Source organism: Hippocampus comes, unplaced genomic scaffold (assembly GCF_001891065.2).
Source record: "Hippocampus comes isolate QL1 unplaced genomic scaffold, H_comes_QL1_v1.1 scaffold167, whole genome shotgun sequence".
NCBI classification, from domain to species: Eukaryota; Metazoa; Chordata; class Actinopteri; order Syngnathiformes; family Syngnathidae; genus Hippocampus; species Hippocampus comes.
In genome coordinates this window covers 619178-633338 of record NW_017805502.1, presented here as the reverse complement: position 1 = coordinate 633338, position 14161 = coordinate 619178, and the positions used below count along the sequence as shown (strand labels likewise).

At 42.1% G+C, this 14161-nt stretch overlaps 1 protein-coding gene across 14 annotated transcripts in view; it reads left to right on the top strand.

Annotated features, from left to right (window-relative positions):
- The window catches only part of hspg2 (heparan sulfate proteoglycan 2), a 91014-nt gene that overhangs the window by 65723 nt on the left and 11130 nt on the right, over positions 1 to 14161 (top strand). For 12 of the 14 annotated variants that reach the window (XM_019877227.1, XM_019877224.1, XM_019877216.1 and 9 more), the window contains 18 exons: positions 2497 to 2556; positions 4321 to 4443; positions 4543 to 4695; positions 5703 to 5863; positions 6071 to 6148; positions 7424 to 7559; positions 7637 to 7788; positions 8630 to 8765; positions 9088 to 9231; positions 9403 to 9537; positions 9633 to 9814; positions 9895 to 10090; positions 10223 to 10402; positions 11671 to 11931; positions 12167 to 12329; positions 12783 to 12880; positions 12957 to 13223; positions 13516 to 13628. In XM_019877227.1, the coding sequence (XP_019732786.1) occupies positions 2497 to 2556; positions 4321 to 4443; positions 4543 to 4695; positions 5703 to 5863; positions 6071 to 6148; positions 7424 to 7559; positions 7637 to 7788; positions 8630 to 8765; positions 9088 to 9231; positions 9403 to 9537; positions 9633 to 9814; positions 9895 to 10090; positions 10223 to 10402; positions 11671 to 11931; positions 12167 to 12329; positions 12783 to 12880; positions 12957 to 13223; positions 13516 to 13628 (2738 nt within the window). The remainder of the gene's footprint in view (positions 1 to 2496; positions 2557 to 4320; positions 4444 to 4542; positions 4696 to 5702; positions 5864 to 6070; positions 6149 to 7423; positions 7560 to 7636; positions 7789 to 8629; positions 8766 to 9087; positions 9232 to 9402; positions 9538 to 9632; positions 9815 to 9894; positions 10091 to 10222; positions 10403 to 11670; positions 11932 to 12166; positions 12330 to 12782; positions 12881 to 12956; positions 13224 to 13515; positions 13629 to 14161) is intronic. The other 2 variants (XM_019877221.1, XM_019877222.1) reach the window with 2 other exon arrangements.

The window sequence follows — 14161 nt, the reverse complement described above, 5'->3', positions numbered from 1 at the left end:
AAAACTTGTGTTTTAACCTGCTCCTGTACTAGCCAGTGTTTCCTGAGTGCCGGTACGAGTCACATTTATGGCACGGTTGTTCAGTTATTTTACGTCCGATTTAAGATGCAGAAGAGCCATGAAAACAACTGTAGTAATCTATCTTCAAGGTTGTTGACACACACTTTGACTGAAATATGGTCCAGAACATTTTCAATGTGGCAAACGTAACTACGCACCATGTGTAGAGTTTTAAGAGAGCTTTATAAACCAAATACTATTTTTATGCTTCATTTTAGCCCATCAACTTTTATTTGCATCGCTTTTTCTTGTTTATCCATGCTCCCTGATGCTTTGTCTATGTCATACAATTTGCAAGTATACTTCAAGTTGCTGGTATAAAACTTGTTTTTGACATCTATATTTTTTTACACATGTCACATGTAAACGTCCACGCCAAGTTGTTTGTGTTTAAATTTGTAATATTTATCATGACTGTGAAAGCATCTGGTGGAAAATAGAATATGAATTAAAGTAATGGTGAGGAGTTTGTTCCACTGTAAGAAAAGAGCTCCTGTTATTTTGAACATCAATAAAATAATTTGAAAAAATGACCACAAGCTGTATGTTTTTAGCAGCTGTCATGTAACTCATTATTTCTTTTGATGTGTGTGAAATGGCTTGTTGCTACTAACCTGCATGTGTAGCCATGCTACGTACCATGCCCGCATATTGGTTTCATTGTCATGCTCCGTGAGTTTTTGTTTGTGTCTTGAAGCTCTGTGAGAAATGGTTTCATTGTGGTACAGATTTTACTCTCAGTCCATTTGTCATTGTGTCCTATTTTAGTTTACAAATTTACCCACTGGCCACTCTGCTATGAGATGAGCCTGATCCAATTCGCATTAACACACAGTTGGCTTTGATTTTCAATAAACGTAAGAGGTAAGTCTGAAAGTTAATTGCACGTGAGTGTCACCAAAATGCATTAGCCAGATGCTTTTTTTAAAAATCAAAGAGGACATGGATGAAAGCTTACGTTGATGTGCCTGAGCCGGGGTTATAATAGGTTTGGAATTTTTATTATGATTTATTTTTAATTGATTTTGAGTGTTTTGTTTCTTTTTAATTACCGGTAGTTTGAATCCATTTTTAAAGCCGCTTTGTTAGTTTTCATCAGCTTTTATAATCGAAAATGCTTTGTTTTAATTCATTTTCTATTAGGGTTTTTTAAATGTTTTTTTTCTTTCTTCGTGCAAGATTAAAAAATATCCCTGCAAGTAGTTTGCTGTGAAAACGCAACCAAAACATTATTTAAAAACAACCATCCACAAATCAAACACTGTACAGATAATGTATAGCAGTCCACAGATGTTGAAGTACAATAAGCTCAATGCATAATAATAATACTGCTTTTAAAGTTTGATGCATCACAACCCTAAAGTCTTGAATAAAGCAAGGCTGGGCTCGTTTTCAATCAATTGTTTGCCGTGGATTTGTGGCTTGAATCCCTTTTGAGAAGTATGAAACCCCGTTGTTCGGATACTCGATTGATTGATAGAGAGAGAAATAGATGATGGGTACACAAAAGGGGAAGCATTTATTATCTAGCGTCGCATTCCGGGCTGACTTAAGTGACAAAAGCAGGAGAGCCATCGGAGCCATAACAACCATGCTAGTTCATCACGGCGGAAGAACTTCATTTGTTTATGCTTTTTTTTTATTGGCTTCTGTTAGATGACCTTGCTTCTAGGCGTCAGATGGCAGAAGGACTACAACTCCAATACGACAGCCGTGCTGTAAGACCAAAATCAGTCTGTTTAAAATCAACTCCCAATGGCTCGGGAATTAAATGAATTGAGAAAGACCAAAATGAAGGACACTTACTATAATTGAAGATTGTTGTCGTGGTTTCAGTTACTTTTCTTTTTTTTCCCAAAGTATTTTCGTTTTTTGTTTTTTTTTTTAATTTTGTTCCCGAAAATGTTTTTTCAGTGTTTGGTGTAGTTATTTTGCTCTTTTTTTTTGTTAACTAAAATTACCCTGGCCTGACCCAGCACAATTCTGGTTTCGAAATGCATAGGATTTTCTCCCAAACTAAATTGAAGGGGAAATTTGGATGTTTGTTTTTAGGGGGATGACATGAGACCTTTAAAGAACTCATATGATACATACGCATGTACAGTTGCATAAATCATTGTAGAATCCCTGGTGGGATACATCATGGTCATCCATAATGATGCATTTTTATTTACGGTAAGTAGGACTCCTATTATTTTCTTTTGAATGCACCTTTTCTAATTTTGCAGTATACCAATAGCTCCAAAAATCGGCCAGAATTTTTTCTGTCCAGAAAATGCCAGTTATTTCTTCGCATTTTTACAGTAATGTTTGGCCCCACACTGGCAGATGTCTCATGGAGAGACGGGGAGTTGAACGACCCCAAGAACTGACCAATCAGTTAACCTGTCCCCCCACTCCCCCCACCCCCTTTCCCTCTCCCTCCCCCATCTCTAGAGGCCTCACAGACACAGATGTTTTACACAGCCTATGAAATGTTTGAAGGACACAGAAAGCGTAAGTCAGCACGGGCATGGTTTTCGCTCTCTTCGGAAGAACACTTGCCTCTCGCATCCCTCTGCATCTGCATGCGCTCTTCTTCCAGATGATGCCCTTTTGGCCTGGTAGGGCCCATGTACAATCAATTGCGCTCTTTGTTTGAGTCCAAAACATGTTCTAGATTGTACATGAGCATTACTGGCTCTCTCCTCTTGGTTTACAGGGCTCTGTCACTGCAGAGAACATTCTACGTTCAGCCTTATGGACAACTCCTCATGAATGTTGAGAGCACTTTGAATTACTGATAGAGGTTTTAAAAGTGACCCTCTGAAAACATTTGAAAGTTATGGAAACTTAGCTGCAGCCAACTGCACATGAAGGGCCCTTTTTTCATGCCAAGCGCAAGTCTAGCGTAAAGTTCATTTGATGCAAATACATTTTCCTCATGAGATGAGGGAAAATGGTTTTACAGTCAAATGTTATCACAGTTGCATATCATATAATTACAAAAAGAAATAACTGTTGACACTGATAAAAACAACGTCTATTGTACCTTCACTCTGATAAGTAACCCCCCGCCTTTGTTAATTGTAATGGGAGTTTTTAAATTAGTAAACGGTTTGATTGAATTCAGTTTCCAACAACAATTTTAATCACTCTGAAGAGCAGCAGTGTCTCAACATTCTGACTTTGGAGGAGTCTCTTCTTATTTCCTTTTTTTCCCCGTCTTGTCTTCATCTTGTAAAGAAACATGCTGAGCCGAGAAGCCGATCTCATCTGGGCTTCAAACATCATACTGTGTTGAACACATCCCATGACAACCTTTTTGCATATTGTAGCCAAATGTGCCACGTCGCATATTTATGAACGTCAGGGTTACTGATGGAAATCAAATAATATTACACTTTGAGTTTAGTATAAACTTAACCAAAAGAGGGAAAGGAATATATTTATTTTCTTTAGAGATAGGCAGTTAGGAAAATGGATGGATTTGTCGAGCTACACTTCGGAGGCCAATTTTCTTTCAGGGGTAAGAATGAGTATTACTCCGAACACAGATAAAATGATACATGTTGGTCTATTGGGCATCCTCACTCATATCTAAAATAGCATAATGTGGCAAATGCTGGTTATTTGCTGTTTTCATGATGGACTTTCGAAAGGCTCCCTTATTCTGACTTGCATTACTCTAATTTGGGATGTCATCATCTTTTTCGTTGGCAGTGTAGATTGTTGACTGCGATCTTGATTTTATTGAAAAGAAATATTCGGATTCCCCTTTTTTTGTTTGTTTGTTTTTTGAAGTTTATGACTGGTTACTGGAGCTCAATACCAAGAGAAGTGTGGATTGAGGGCTGACAATAAAGTTGAAATACAATGATGAAAAACGGGAGATTAAATGAAGTAGTGAATCAGACTCAAAACAGTCATCACGATCACATTTTCCTTCCCATGAATGAGATGGAGTCTCTCCGAACAGTTGATATCTTGAAGGTCACAGTGTCCCAGTTTCAACCGTCCCAGAGCTTCTCTGCTGGCCTGCACACACTGTAACTGCTGCAGTCCGTCTGAAAGAAGCCTTTCTTTTGCTTTGGCGGCTTACAGGACTGCAGCCTGCCAAACTCCTACAGGCAGCAATACGCTCGGAGGCCCCACCAATGGCTCCGTGCCACTTTCTTTCTCCTTCATAAACTCTGCCACAGCAAGACGACTAAAAATGACCACACGGCACCCCATGGTAGATTCCTTCAATTGGTCATCTTACCGTTGTGTCTTTTGTAGCTGCTGAGGGGGCCCAGCCTGTGGCTTCCATTAGCCCTTCCACACTGACTGTCCAACAGGGCCAGAGAGCTGAGTTTCGCTGTACAGTGACCGGCAACCCAAATCCTGCCATTGAATGGATCGGTACGACCGGTTGGACCTCCAGTAGACTTGTTGTTTTCCCACTGGTGTAGTGACAGGATGTCATTGTGTGTTGTTGTTTTTTTTAAATTATTTTTCCAGGCGGTCCCGGGAACCGAATGAGTCCCAGGGCAGTAATCAGAGGCAACGTGTTGACCTTTACAGCAGTAGACCAGGCAGATGAGGGGGAGTACGCCTGCAAAGCTCTGAACACCCACGGCGAACACACAGCACGGGTTTCCCTTTTTGTCAAAAGTATGCTCTCAGTATCTTCATAAGTGAAACTCCGTCTCACTACAGTACTCACATAGAAACATTTTGGGCTGAAGAGGTCTTGTTCCACTTGTTTTAATTTTTTCAAAGCCAATTTGTCTTTATAAATTACATTAACATATGATGATAATACTGTAACAACACTGGTCAAGAGGAAATTTTAATCAGACTTGGCTTTAAATGAATTTTTGATGTTGATTTTAAAAAATGGCTTTCTGTTTGTTTCTAACACATCAGGTTTTTGTGATATTTTCATTTTTTGTTTTTAAATTTGACCTGTAAAAGCTTGTGCAATACCATAAATTGTAATTTATAGCTTTCGGGGGAAAAAAATCCACCTTTTGCCAAACCTAACCCTTAATTCATTAATGTTGCTTTGTATGGCAATATTACGTATTCTATTATTGCTATTCTATTATTATTAGTAGTAGTAGTGGTAGCAGTAGTAGTAATTATGTAAACACTTGATATGCTGGAGGAAAAAAACGAGGGCAGATTTGAAATTAGTGCGAACAAATTAAAATAATAATTTAGGATAGTTTACTTGCATGTCTGACTCAAAAAAGGTTGTAAAAATTTGTCTGCCAGTCTTATCATCAATAATCTATTCTCCCAATGAATAAGAAGTTGAGGCCATGATTAGTGTTGTTATTTTAATGATTTTTTTTTTCCACAGAGGTCCTTTTTGCACGACATTAAATTGATTAAAAAGACAGGACCAGATTGTCCCCCAAAGTACAAGAAAAAAACATTAAGGAAAAGAATTTGCTTTCACAGGTTGAGTCATTGTGGCATCAATAGAAAAGTCACAAAATGCCATTCTTTAGATGATCAATTCGGTCCTCACTTGCGCGTTATTCTCCATAAACCAGGAAGTAGTGCTAGTAATAATAAACAATGAGCAGACAGACTAACAGATGGAAAAAAAAGACGCTTTAGTGGAAATATCTGCCAATCATTGCCATTTGTTTATTTATTTATTTTTAAAGGATCGAATGGCAATGGACTTGGCACACAGCCCCAAGTCCAAGTTAGCCCCCAAAATATTGACGCCCATGAGGGGGACACCTTGAGGTTGTACTGTCGTGCATCAGGATCACCAATGCCGAAGCTCACCTGGCTTAAAAACGGGGGACAAATCCCATCCCAGGTGAGATGATGATGCGTACCTAAGATGATGCTAACATGATTGCGAGTGTGCTCACAAACCCTTTCTTGCACAGGTGATTCCAATACTGTGACTGTTTCTGCGTTTTGACCATTTGCCTCTATTTTTTTCCTCCCCTGTGTTTATGTCCTCCCCCACTCCCCACCCTTTTTGTTTTTGGTACCTCCCCCTGTTCTGACGTTTGCTCAGGCCGTTCCTTCTCACGGTTTCCAACAGTTTAAAAGCAACAGTGTCGATGTGTTACACAGACGTAATGAGGAGTTTCAGGTCTGTCCATCTGTCCACTGTCCGTCCCATTCTGTAGATCACATCCAGTGTCCTCCACTGACACCTTCTTCACACTTTGTTCACTTAGTGCATGATCCAATATGTCCTTGATTCACGCCTTTTAGGAACCATTAATTTCTGAGTTGGTGCCAAAAAAAAAAAATTAAAACCAACTCGCTGGATCCAATTAGCTTCTTAATGTACATGCATGCTGCGCGCGCTTTTATCCATCCATCCATCCATCCATTTTCTGATCCGCTTATCCTCACAAGGGTTGCGGGGCGTGCTTTCATGTCGTCCCCTATTGATGATCCATTGTCCTTTGTTTTGTACCGTCCTCCTCATACCATGAGCAACTTCATCTGTGAACACTAGAATGCATATAGTAGACAGTGGAAGAATTTCACGCATCTTTTCCCCTCCACTTTTTCTTTATTAGCTGCTCCACCCTGCTCCGGGGCACAGTGAAGCTCTCGGGCCTGTTTAGTCGTGCCATTCCTTCACTTCAGCCGTTCCCAGCCAAAGCCAGACTCAGCCGTGCAACCGACCATAAATTCTGTATATTCTGGCACATGGCTGGCTTTGTAAAGTCGTCGGTGTGTTCAGACACGCGCTGAGCCAGGGCCCGCCTCGGCCGCTGCTCAGTTTAGCCCGGCTTACGTTCGGACAGGCTGCAGCTAAGTAGCTTTGTCCATGCCCAAATAGCCCCCAGATGCGGAAATGCCTTCCTTGACCCCCCCACCCCCACCCCACAGCCCCATCCCACCCCCTCTCCTCAATCCAGGAATTTTAATAAAATGTCATTTTCAGCCTTGAAGCTAAACAGTCAAGCTCGGGGTTAAAAAGCCCAAAAGGTTTTCCAAGCTGGATGGGCTTTGTCCCTAATTTCTTATTTTGTGTTCATTTGAGGACATATTTCTGTAGTATCTTAAAGACTTAATCCCACAACCATCATGTGTCATAGCCTCTTCTAACAGCCTCAATGTCGTCATCCTTTAATGCAATCATCTGTGTGTCAAACGTATGCCGTAGAATTCAGGCACGAGCCACCATAGCAGACTCTATTCCAGCCTACATGTAAAGTAGTGCTTTTGTGTTGCTTTAGCTAGTGATGTCACAACGTCATATTTGTGTTTGTTTCAAAGGACTCGATCCAGGTAAGTAGCCAGTGTTCATCGCCAGTTGCTTGCTGTGCTGTCACAATAAGCCAAATGATGAAAAATTGGGCGTGTCTTGTCATTCTAATCTACTCACTTCCTGGTATGTACCCTCTAGGCCAGCATGGACCGCACCGACATCGGTACGCTGCTTATCCCCAGCGTAAAAGTATCGGATTCAGGCACGTACATGTGCGTAGGCAGCAACCGCGTGGGCTCGAACAGTGCACCCATCAAGGTTTCAGTGCTCAAAGGTGAACTCTTCTGTCCGTTCATTCTTGGGGTTGATTGGCAACAGAGGTCTTCACTGGGTATGTTTGTGCTCATGCAGCGGATCAAAGTTCCTCAATTGTCAGAATCCAGCCGTCTGAAGCAGACGTCCATGAGGGTCACAACCTGTACCTCAATTGTATCGTCTCTGGAAATCCTCCTCCCCGAGTAACTTGGACCAGAGCGAGTGGAAGCCTGTCTTCCAATCACCAGGTAGATTTGAATGTGACAGCACGCCCATCATGCTTGCCTGGGTTTATGTCAGTGTAGTAAACCTTGTTATAGAAGGTTCTCACACTTTATCGTGACATGTCTCATAAAGTCTCTCCTTTCTCAAGAGCATTTTGAGCCAGTAATTCATGCTTTTGTCACATCACGGCTGGATTACTGTAATGCACTTTACATTTGAGTCAGCCAATCCTCCATTAAGTGTCTCCAGTTGGTCCAAAAGGCTGCTGCTCGCCCCTAACTGGTACTCATAAGAGGGAGCACGTAACTTAAATCCAAATCTTTTAATGGCCTTATCTCTCTGAGCTCCTCTGCCCATACGCACCTGCCCGGTGCCTCAAGTCTGCAGACCAGACACTATTAGAGGTACCGAGAACTGAGCAGAGGCTAAGAGGGGATCGAGCCTTTTCTGTTGCTGGTCCCTCTCTTTGGATGAACTCCCGCCGAACGTGAGGCAAGGCCCCCAGCTTTAAAACTCGTCATAAAATTCATTTTTATTTATTGGCTTTTGACTCAGCATAAGACTTAATCTTTTGTTTTACTGATTTTGTGCTTTCTACTGTCTTTGTTATTAATTTATTGTTTTATTATTTGGTGTTGTATGAATTATTTTTGCTCCATGTACGGCAATTTGTATACAGCAGTGGTTGTTTTAAAGTGCTCTATAAATGCAGTTGAGTTGAAAAATGTGAAAATCCAAATCTTAACTGAACGAAGTGTGGCATATTGACACGTGTCGATATTTGGAAAGCTTAAATGTAAAGCAGGGTATTTTTTTTTTCTATCAATTGCTGTTGCTCCACATAACTGAATCTACTGCGCACAGGTTGTTGGCAGTCAGCTTCGTATCCTGTCAGCTACCCCAGAGGACTCGGGAGAGTACATCTGTCAAGTGCAGAGCGCTCCAGGATCGCAAATTCACCGGGCCTCTGTCTCTGTCTCGGTCACGTCGTCATCCTCACGTAAGCTCCCCTGAGATTTCACATACATGTGGTGAAGGTGAAATACATCTCAGTCAGGTCATGAAAATGACTTTTTATGGCGTCTAACTTGGACAGGGCATGACAGAAACCAATAATGCCTGCTTTCTGAATGAAATTACTGCGTCCAGATTGAACAATCTCAGTTTCTATTTCTGTTTCTGAGACTTGTCGGTGCCACAATATGCCAAGGCTGCACTCTCGCTTCCAAAATTTGTCATTGTCAATGATAAACTCATTTAGATGATTCATTGACTGTACCTGTAAAAAAAATATTTCCGAAAACACTACTCTCTTTTGATAGGTCTTCAAAGTCCAATCATCGCCATTGAGCCTCACAGCGCGACAGTTCGTGTTGGCGAATCGGCCAGCTTCAGGTGTAAAGTGTACAGCGGAGCCCAACCTGTCAGACTGGAGTGGAAACTATCGACCAACCAACCACTGCCAGGTATTTACCAAAATCTCTCCTTCTCTTAAAACACTCACCAGGACTGTTACTGAATCAAAATGTGCTTTTTTTTTCCACCCGATTTTCTGAGACGTGGGTGCCATTTAGTTTGTGTTTCCTCTTTAATTTGCAAAATTTCCAGCGGATGTCATTTGCAATCCTTCCCCACAGACAACGTCAAGGTTGGCCCCGATGGTTCTGTCATTACCATTGTAAATGCACAACCCATGAATCATGGTGCTTACCGCTGCGTGGCCAGCAACCCATTTGGCATCACCCACACTATTATATCCTTGATTGTGAAAGGTAATTTCATACCATACGTGCACACGATAGTTCATGCTCGACTTTTCACGACTCTGAATGGCATGGTAATCAATCTATAATTATCGTCTAAGCAGAGTCTCCTGTGGCCACTGTCACCCCTGTTGGGCCAGTGCACATCAGGGTGGGTGAACCTATTAACCTGGAATGCCAGGCTTCAGGAGAGCCGCGCCCATCTGTCTCATGGCACAGGTTGGACAGCAACCGCAAGATCAAGCTGAGCAGTCCCGTTCCCGCAGAATCCAATGCAGTCATGCAGGTACTGTCAGATAAATCATCTCTTGACACGGGAAAATGTTACTCAAACATCACATTAACCACGCATTTCCTCCGGCTCAGATACTTGTGGCTCGTCCGGAAGATAGCGGTACATACGTGTGTGTTGCACGCAACAACGAAGGTAGCACCGAGACCAGGGTAGAAGTCATTGTGCAGGGAAGCTCCCAAATGCCCTCGGTGCCCAGAGTCATTGTTCCCGAGCCGCTGATGATTGTGGTGGAAGGACAAACCGCAACCCTGCGCTGCGATGCCCATGGTAATCAAACAAACTAGTAAAAAACAAAATCATTTTCCGCCTGTTGTCACCTGTGTCGTGTCACTGCAAATTAAGCAGAGAGCTAAAGCTGCTAGATTCATACAACACTTTCTACCTGCTTTGCGCTCCAAGGTTTCCCTGCACCAACGATTACATGGTCAAAATTGCGGTCACCTATGCCTTGGAGACATAAGGTGGTAGACGGCAACCTAGTACTGCCCAATGTGGGACGCCAAGACTCTGGGGAATACATCTGCAGTGCTGTGAACAACATGGGCACGACTGAAGTTACCATTACGCTGGATGTAGAAAGTAAGTAACAGTTTTATTTTCCGCTCACATTTTGTGACAAATTTATGGATGCTGCACAGTTGGGGCGTTTGTTTGTTTGTTTGTTCATTTGTTTTAAATTGGATAACATATAAAAAAGTCTGATACAGATTAAAAACTTTTTTTTTCACCAAACTAGTTATATGTAAAAGAAATATTTTCAAGAAAATGTCTTATATGATAAAATGTGCTGCATAATAGATATTTTTATTTATACTTCATCTGTTTTGTTCTATACTGCACTGTAGTAAGTATATGTGCAAATTTAATTAATTTTGTTTTGTTGTTGTATTACAGTACATATCCTTATTTACTGTATTTTTGGGACTTAACTTGCTCCGGCATATAAGTTGCACCAGTCAAAAATTAATCATGAAGAAGACAAGAACATATGCTTTGTATAAATCGCTCTTGAGTATAACTTGCATTTTTGGGGCATTTAATTTAGCAAAAAACAATACCAGTAGCAGCAGAGCTTGGACTGGCACCCCAAATCTCCGTTGCCTTATCCGTTCGCTGCCGATAAGGCTTATCGGCAGCAAACGGGTTCCATTTCGATTCGGAACTTTTGCTTCTAACTAGGGAAATACCTGTCTTGTTAGTTGAAAAAAGGGCTAACCAGAGCTAGAATCCGGCATCAATTTGTGGCCAAGCTTAGAATCCCCGCAACCCTTATGAGAATAAGCGGATCAGAAAACGGATGGATGGCTGGAGCCGCAGGCTAAACTAAGGATACGTCACACATTCACATGCAGATGCCACATTAAAATAAGATAGCGGTAATACAACAAAATTATTTGCCAACCGAAAAAGTAGAAGAAATGGAAGAAGTCATCATAGCAACTACTGTAATGTCTAATGTATCGCTAGTTTAGTGTACGGCTTCCACCACAACAAGGAGTACTAAAAGGCGAGACAACCAACCAGGATTCTACCTTTGCCAACGACACAAAGTGACATTCCCATTAAGGTCAGCCCTTTAAAACTAAAAAGTGGAACTTTTCCAGAGTCAGAAGCGGGATTTTTCAGACTCCAGTCTGAAAAATACAGTCTATAAAAGTTCTGAAGTTATTTGCATCTCTGTAATACGGCTGGTTGTCGAGCTTTGCTGAGGATGTCTTGTTTGGATGCATTTGTCAACATTTGTCTTGGGACAAATAATAATGAGTGTTGTGCTAGATTCAGTTTTTTTACAGCTGTGCGATCATCCTCATCTGTCTCATGATAAACCCGGTCCCCTTTTTCCCCAGCCCCACCGTATGCTACTTCTGTGCCTGATGATGTGGCCGTGCGTGTCGGGGAGGTGATCAGGTTGCAGTGCCTGGCTCATGGCACTCCTCCACTGAGCTACATTTGGAGCAAGCTAGATGGCGCCTTACCGGCGAGGGCCCAGGTCAGCGACGGCGATCTCCAAATCAATCTGGCTACCGCGGAGGATGCTGGGAGCTACAAGTGTGTAGCCAGCAATAGAGTTGGCCACAGTGAAGTCGTGGCTAAAGTTACCGTCAGATGTAAGTTAGACATAACCTTCTACTTTCTCCTCCAAAGGTCTTTGAACAGTGAGGCCTATTCCATTATTTTGGGGGGAGATTCAAGAAAAATGTTTTGGCATCCAAAGATGAAAATGAGCTGAGGTCATCATGTTAGCTTTTCTTTACAGGCAAATTGTCCAAATATATTTAACAGGTGGACCGTCTGAAGACTTGCTAACAAGATAACGCCGCTTTATGACATTCCCTTTTGTAGCGCCACTGGCAGTACGTGTGTCACCACAAGTGGAGGTGAAGGCTCAGGGCAGCGCCGTGGAGTTTACGTGTTCAGCAGCTGGTGGGGTAGAGACTAAAATTGAGTGGCTGAAAGAAGGAGGAGGCCTTCCCCCAAACCACCATGTCAAGGACGGCGTGCTCAGGTGACACATAGCCAACATATCATCGCTGCACTGTAATGATGGACAGTTTGGATAGATGTCGTCAGTAAACCTCAACATTTTTTGGCCGTGCCGTAGATGCGAGTCCCAAGAGGCTCCTCAGGAGCACATACACACCTACAACAGTGCTTCTACTTCAGAGATCAGTTTATATACACTCCCACATCAAGCCCATTTGTTCCCAAATGTTTTCAAACAGTCTGAATTATTGTATGAATGTGCCTATTTTTTCGCAGTTATTTATTCCAGCATCTTAACATCCAGGACAGGATCGTTCCCTCCATTATATGACTGCACGCCGGAGTTTTGTGAATAACAAATCACTAAACCTATCATTTAATGGGTTCAGAACATAAAGTGCACTCATTTAGTTTGGTCAATATTGATGTTGAATTCTAAAAATGAGCCATTGCGTTTCTTTATGCCCTTCTCCAGGATTGAAAACATCGAGCAGAGTAATGAAGGTGTTTACATCTGCAGAGCAAGCAGCATATATGGTCAGGCTCAAGATGCAGCCAGGCTCACCGTCCAAGGTAGGCTTAAGTTCAATCTACAGACTGCGCTCTTCATAAAAGTCTTTATTTTTTTCTGTCTTCTTTTTTTCCACAGCACTGCCCAAGGTGATGATCAATGTGCGCACCTCAGTTCAAACCGTCATGATTGGGAACTCGGTGGAGTTTGAATGCCAGGCCGTCGGTGACCCCGAGCCCACCGTCGAGTGGAGCAAAGTGGGCGGGGCTCTCCCAACCCACATCGTGGTGATGGGTGGCATGCTGAAGATCGAGCGGGTGACTGAGGCAGACGCAGGACAGTATCGCTGCACAGCCACCAATGATGTGGGCTCGGTGCAGTCCCAGGTGGTCCTCAATGTCCAGTGTGAGTACATGATCATAATTGGGGGCATTTCGGTGGCAATGTGCACAAAGAAAACTGGGGTCACATGACAGCCTGGTCACTTGTTGTAGGGAAGAGCTAAATTCTACCTGCCTAAATACACTTGGACAATTAAAAAAATATGTTAAAAGATGATCCTATTTTGCAGTTGATCGCTGCCTGGATTAAATATTGGATTCATATTAAAAAGAAAAATCTGCCCATGTGAAAGGACACTCCTTCCCTGCAGAGTCACTGCTGATGGTCCCTCATCGTTTTATTGTTTGTTTCACAGCACTTCCTCAAATTTCTGCACTGCCTGAAACGAAGGAGGTGACTGTTGGGTCTGATGCCGTCTTGCCATGCGTAGCATCAGGATATCCTGTACCTGAGATCAAGTGGTCCAAGGTAACCCAAGATAAAGCTGCTTGAATTTTTCTCTGAAAGTACCTGGAGTCAAAGGTGGATTTGGGCCTTCCTTTTACTTCATTTTTTATTTCCCGTGCATTTTTAGTTTATTTTGGAGAAGTTAGTCAAAAGTGACAGATTACTTGTTTTTAAAAAGTAACTCAATTACTTTACTGATTATTTGATTTTAAAAAGAACAAAACTTGATTAATAGTTACTTGAATCGTTACAACCATCAGATACCAACAACCCTGCTTAACATAAAAAAGACACCTGCTTTGACACTTAATTGGAAGTGCATCTTTAACAGTGACATTTAAGAATAAAGTCTGTTTTTATGAATGATAATAATAAAGACATTGAGGCACGTTGCTCGACTGGTTAGCACGTCGACTTCACAGTGCAGAGGTACCGGGTTCAATTCCACCTCCAGCCTTCCTGTGGGGAGTTAACATGTTCTCTTCATGCCTTTTCTCCAGGGACTTCAGTTTCCTACCACATTCCAAAAACGTATATACTTCATAGATCAAATA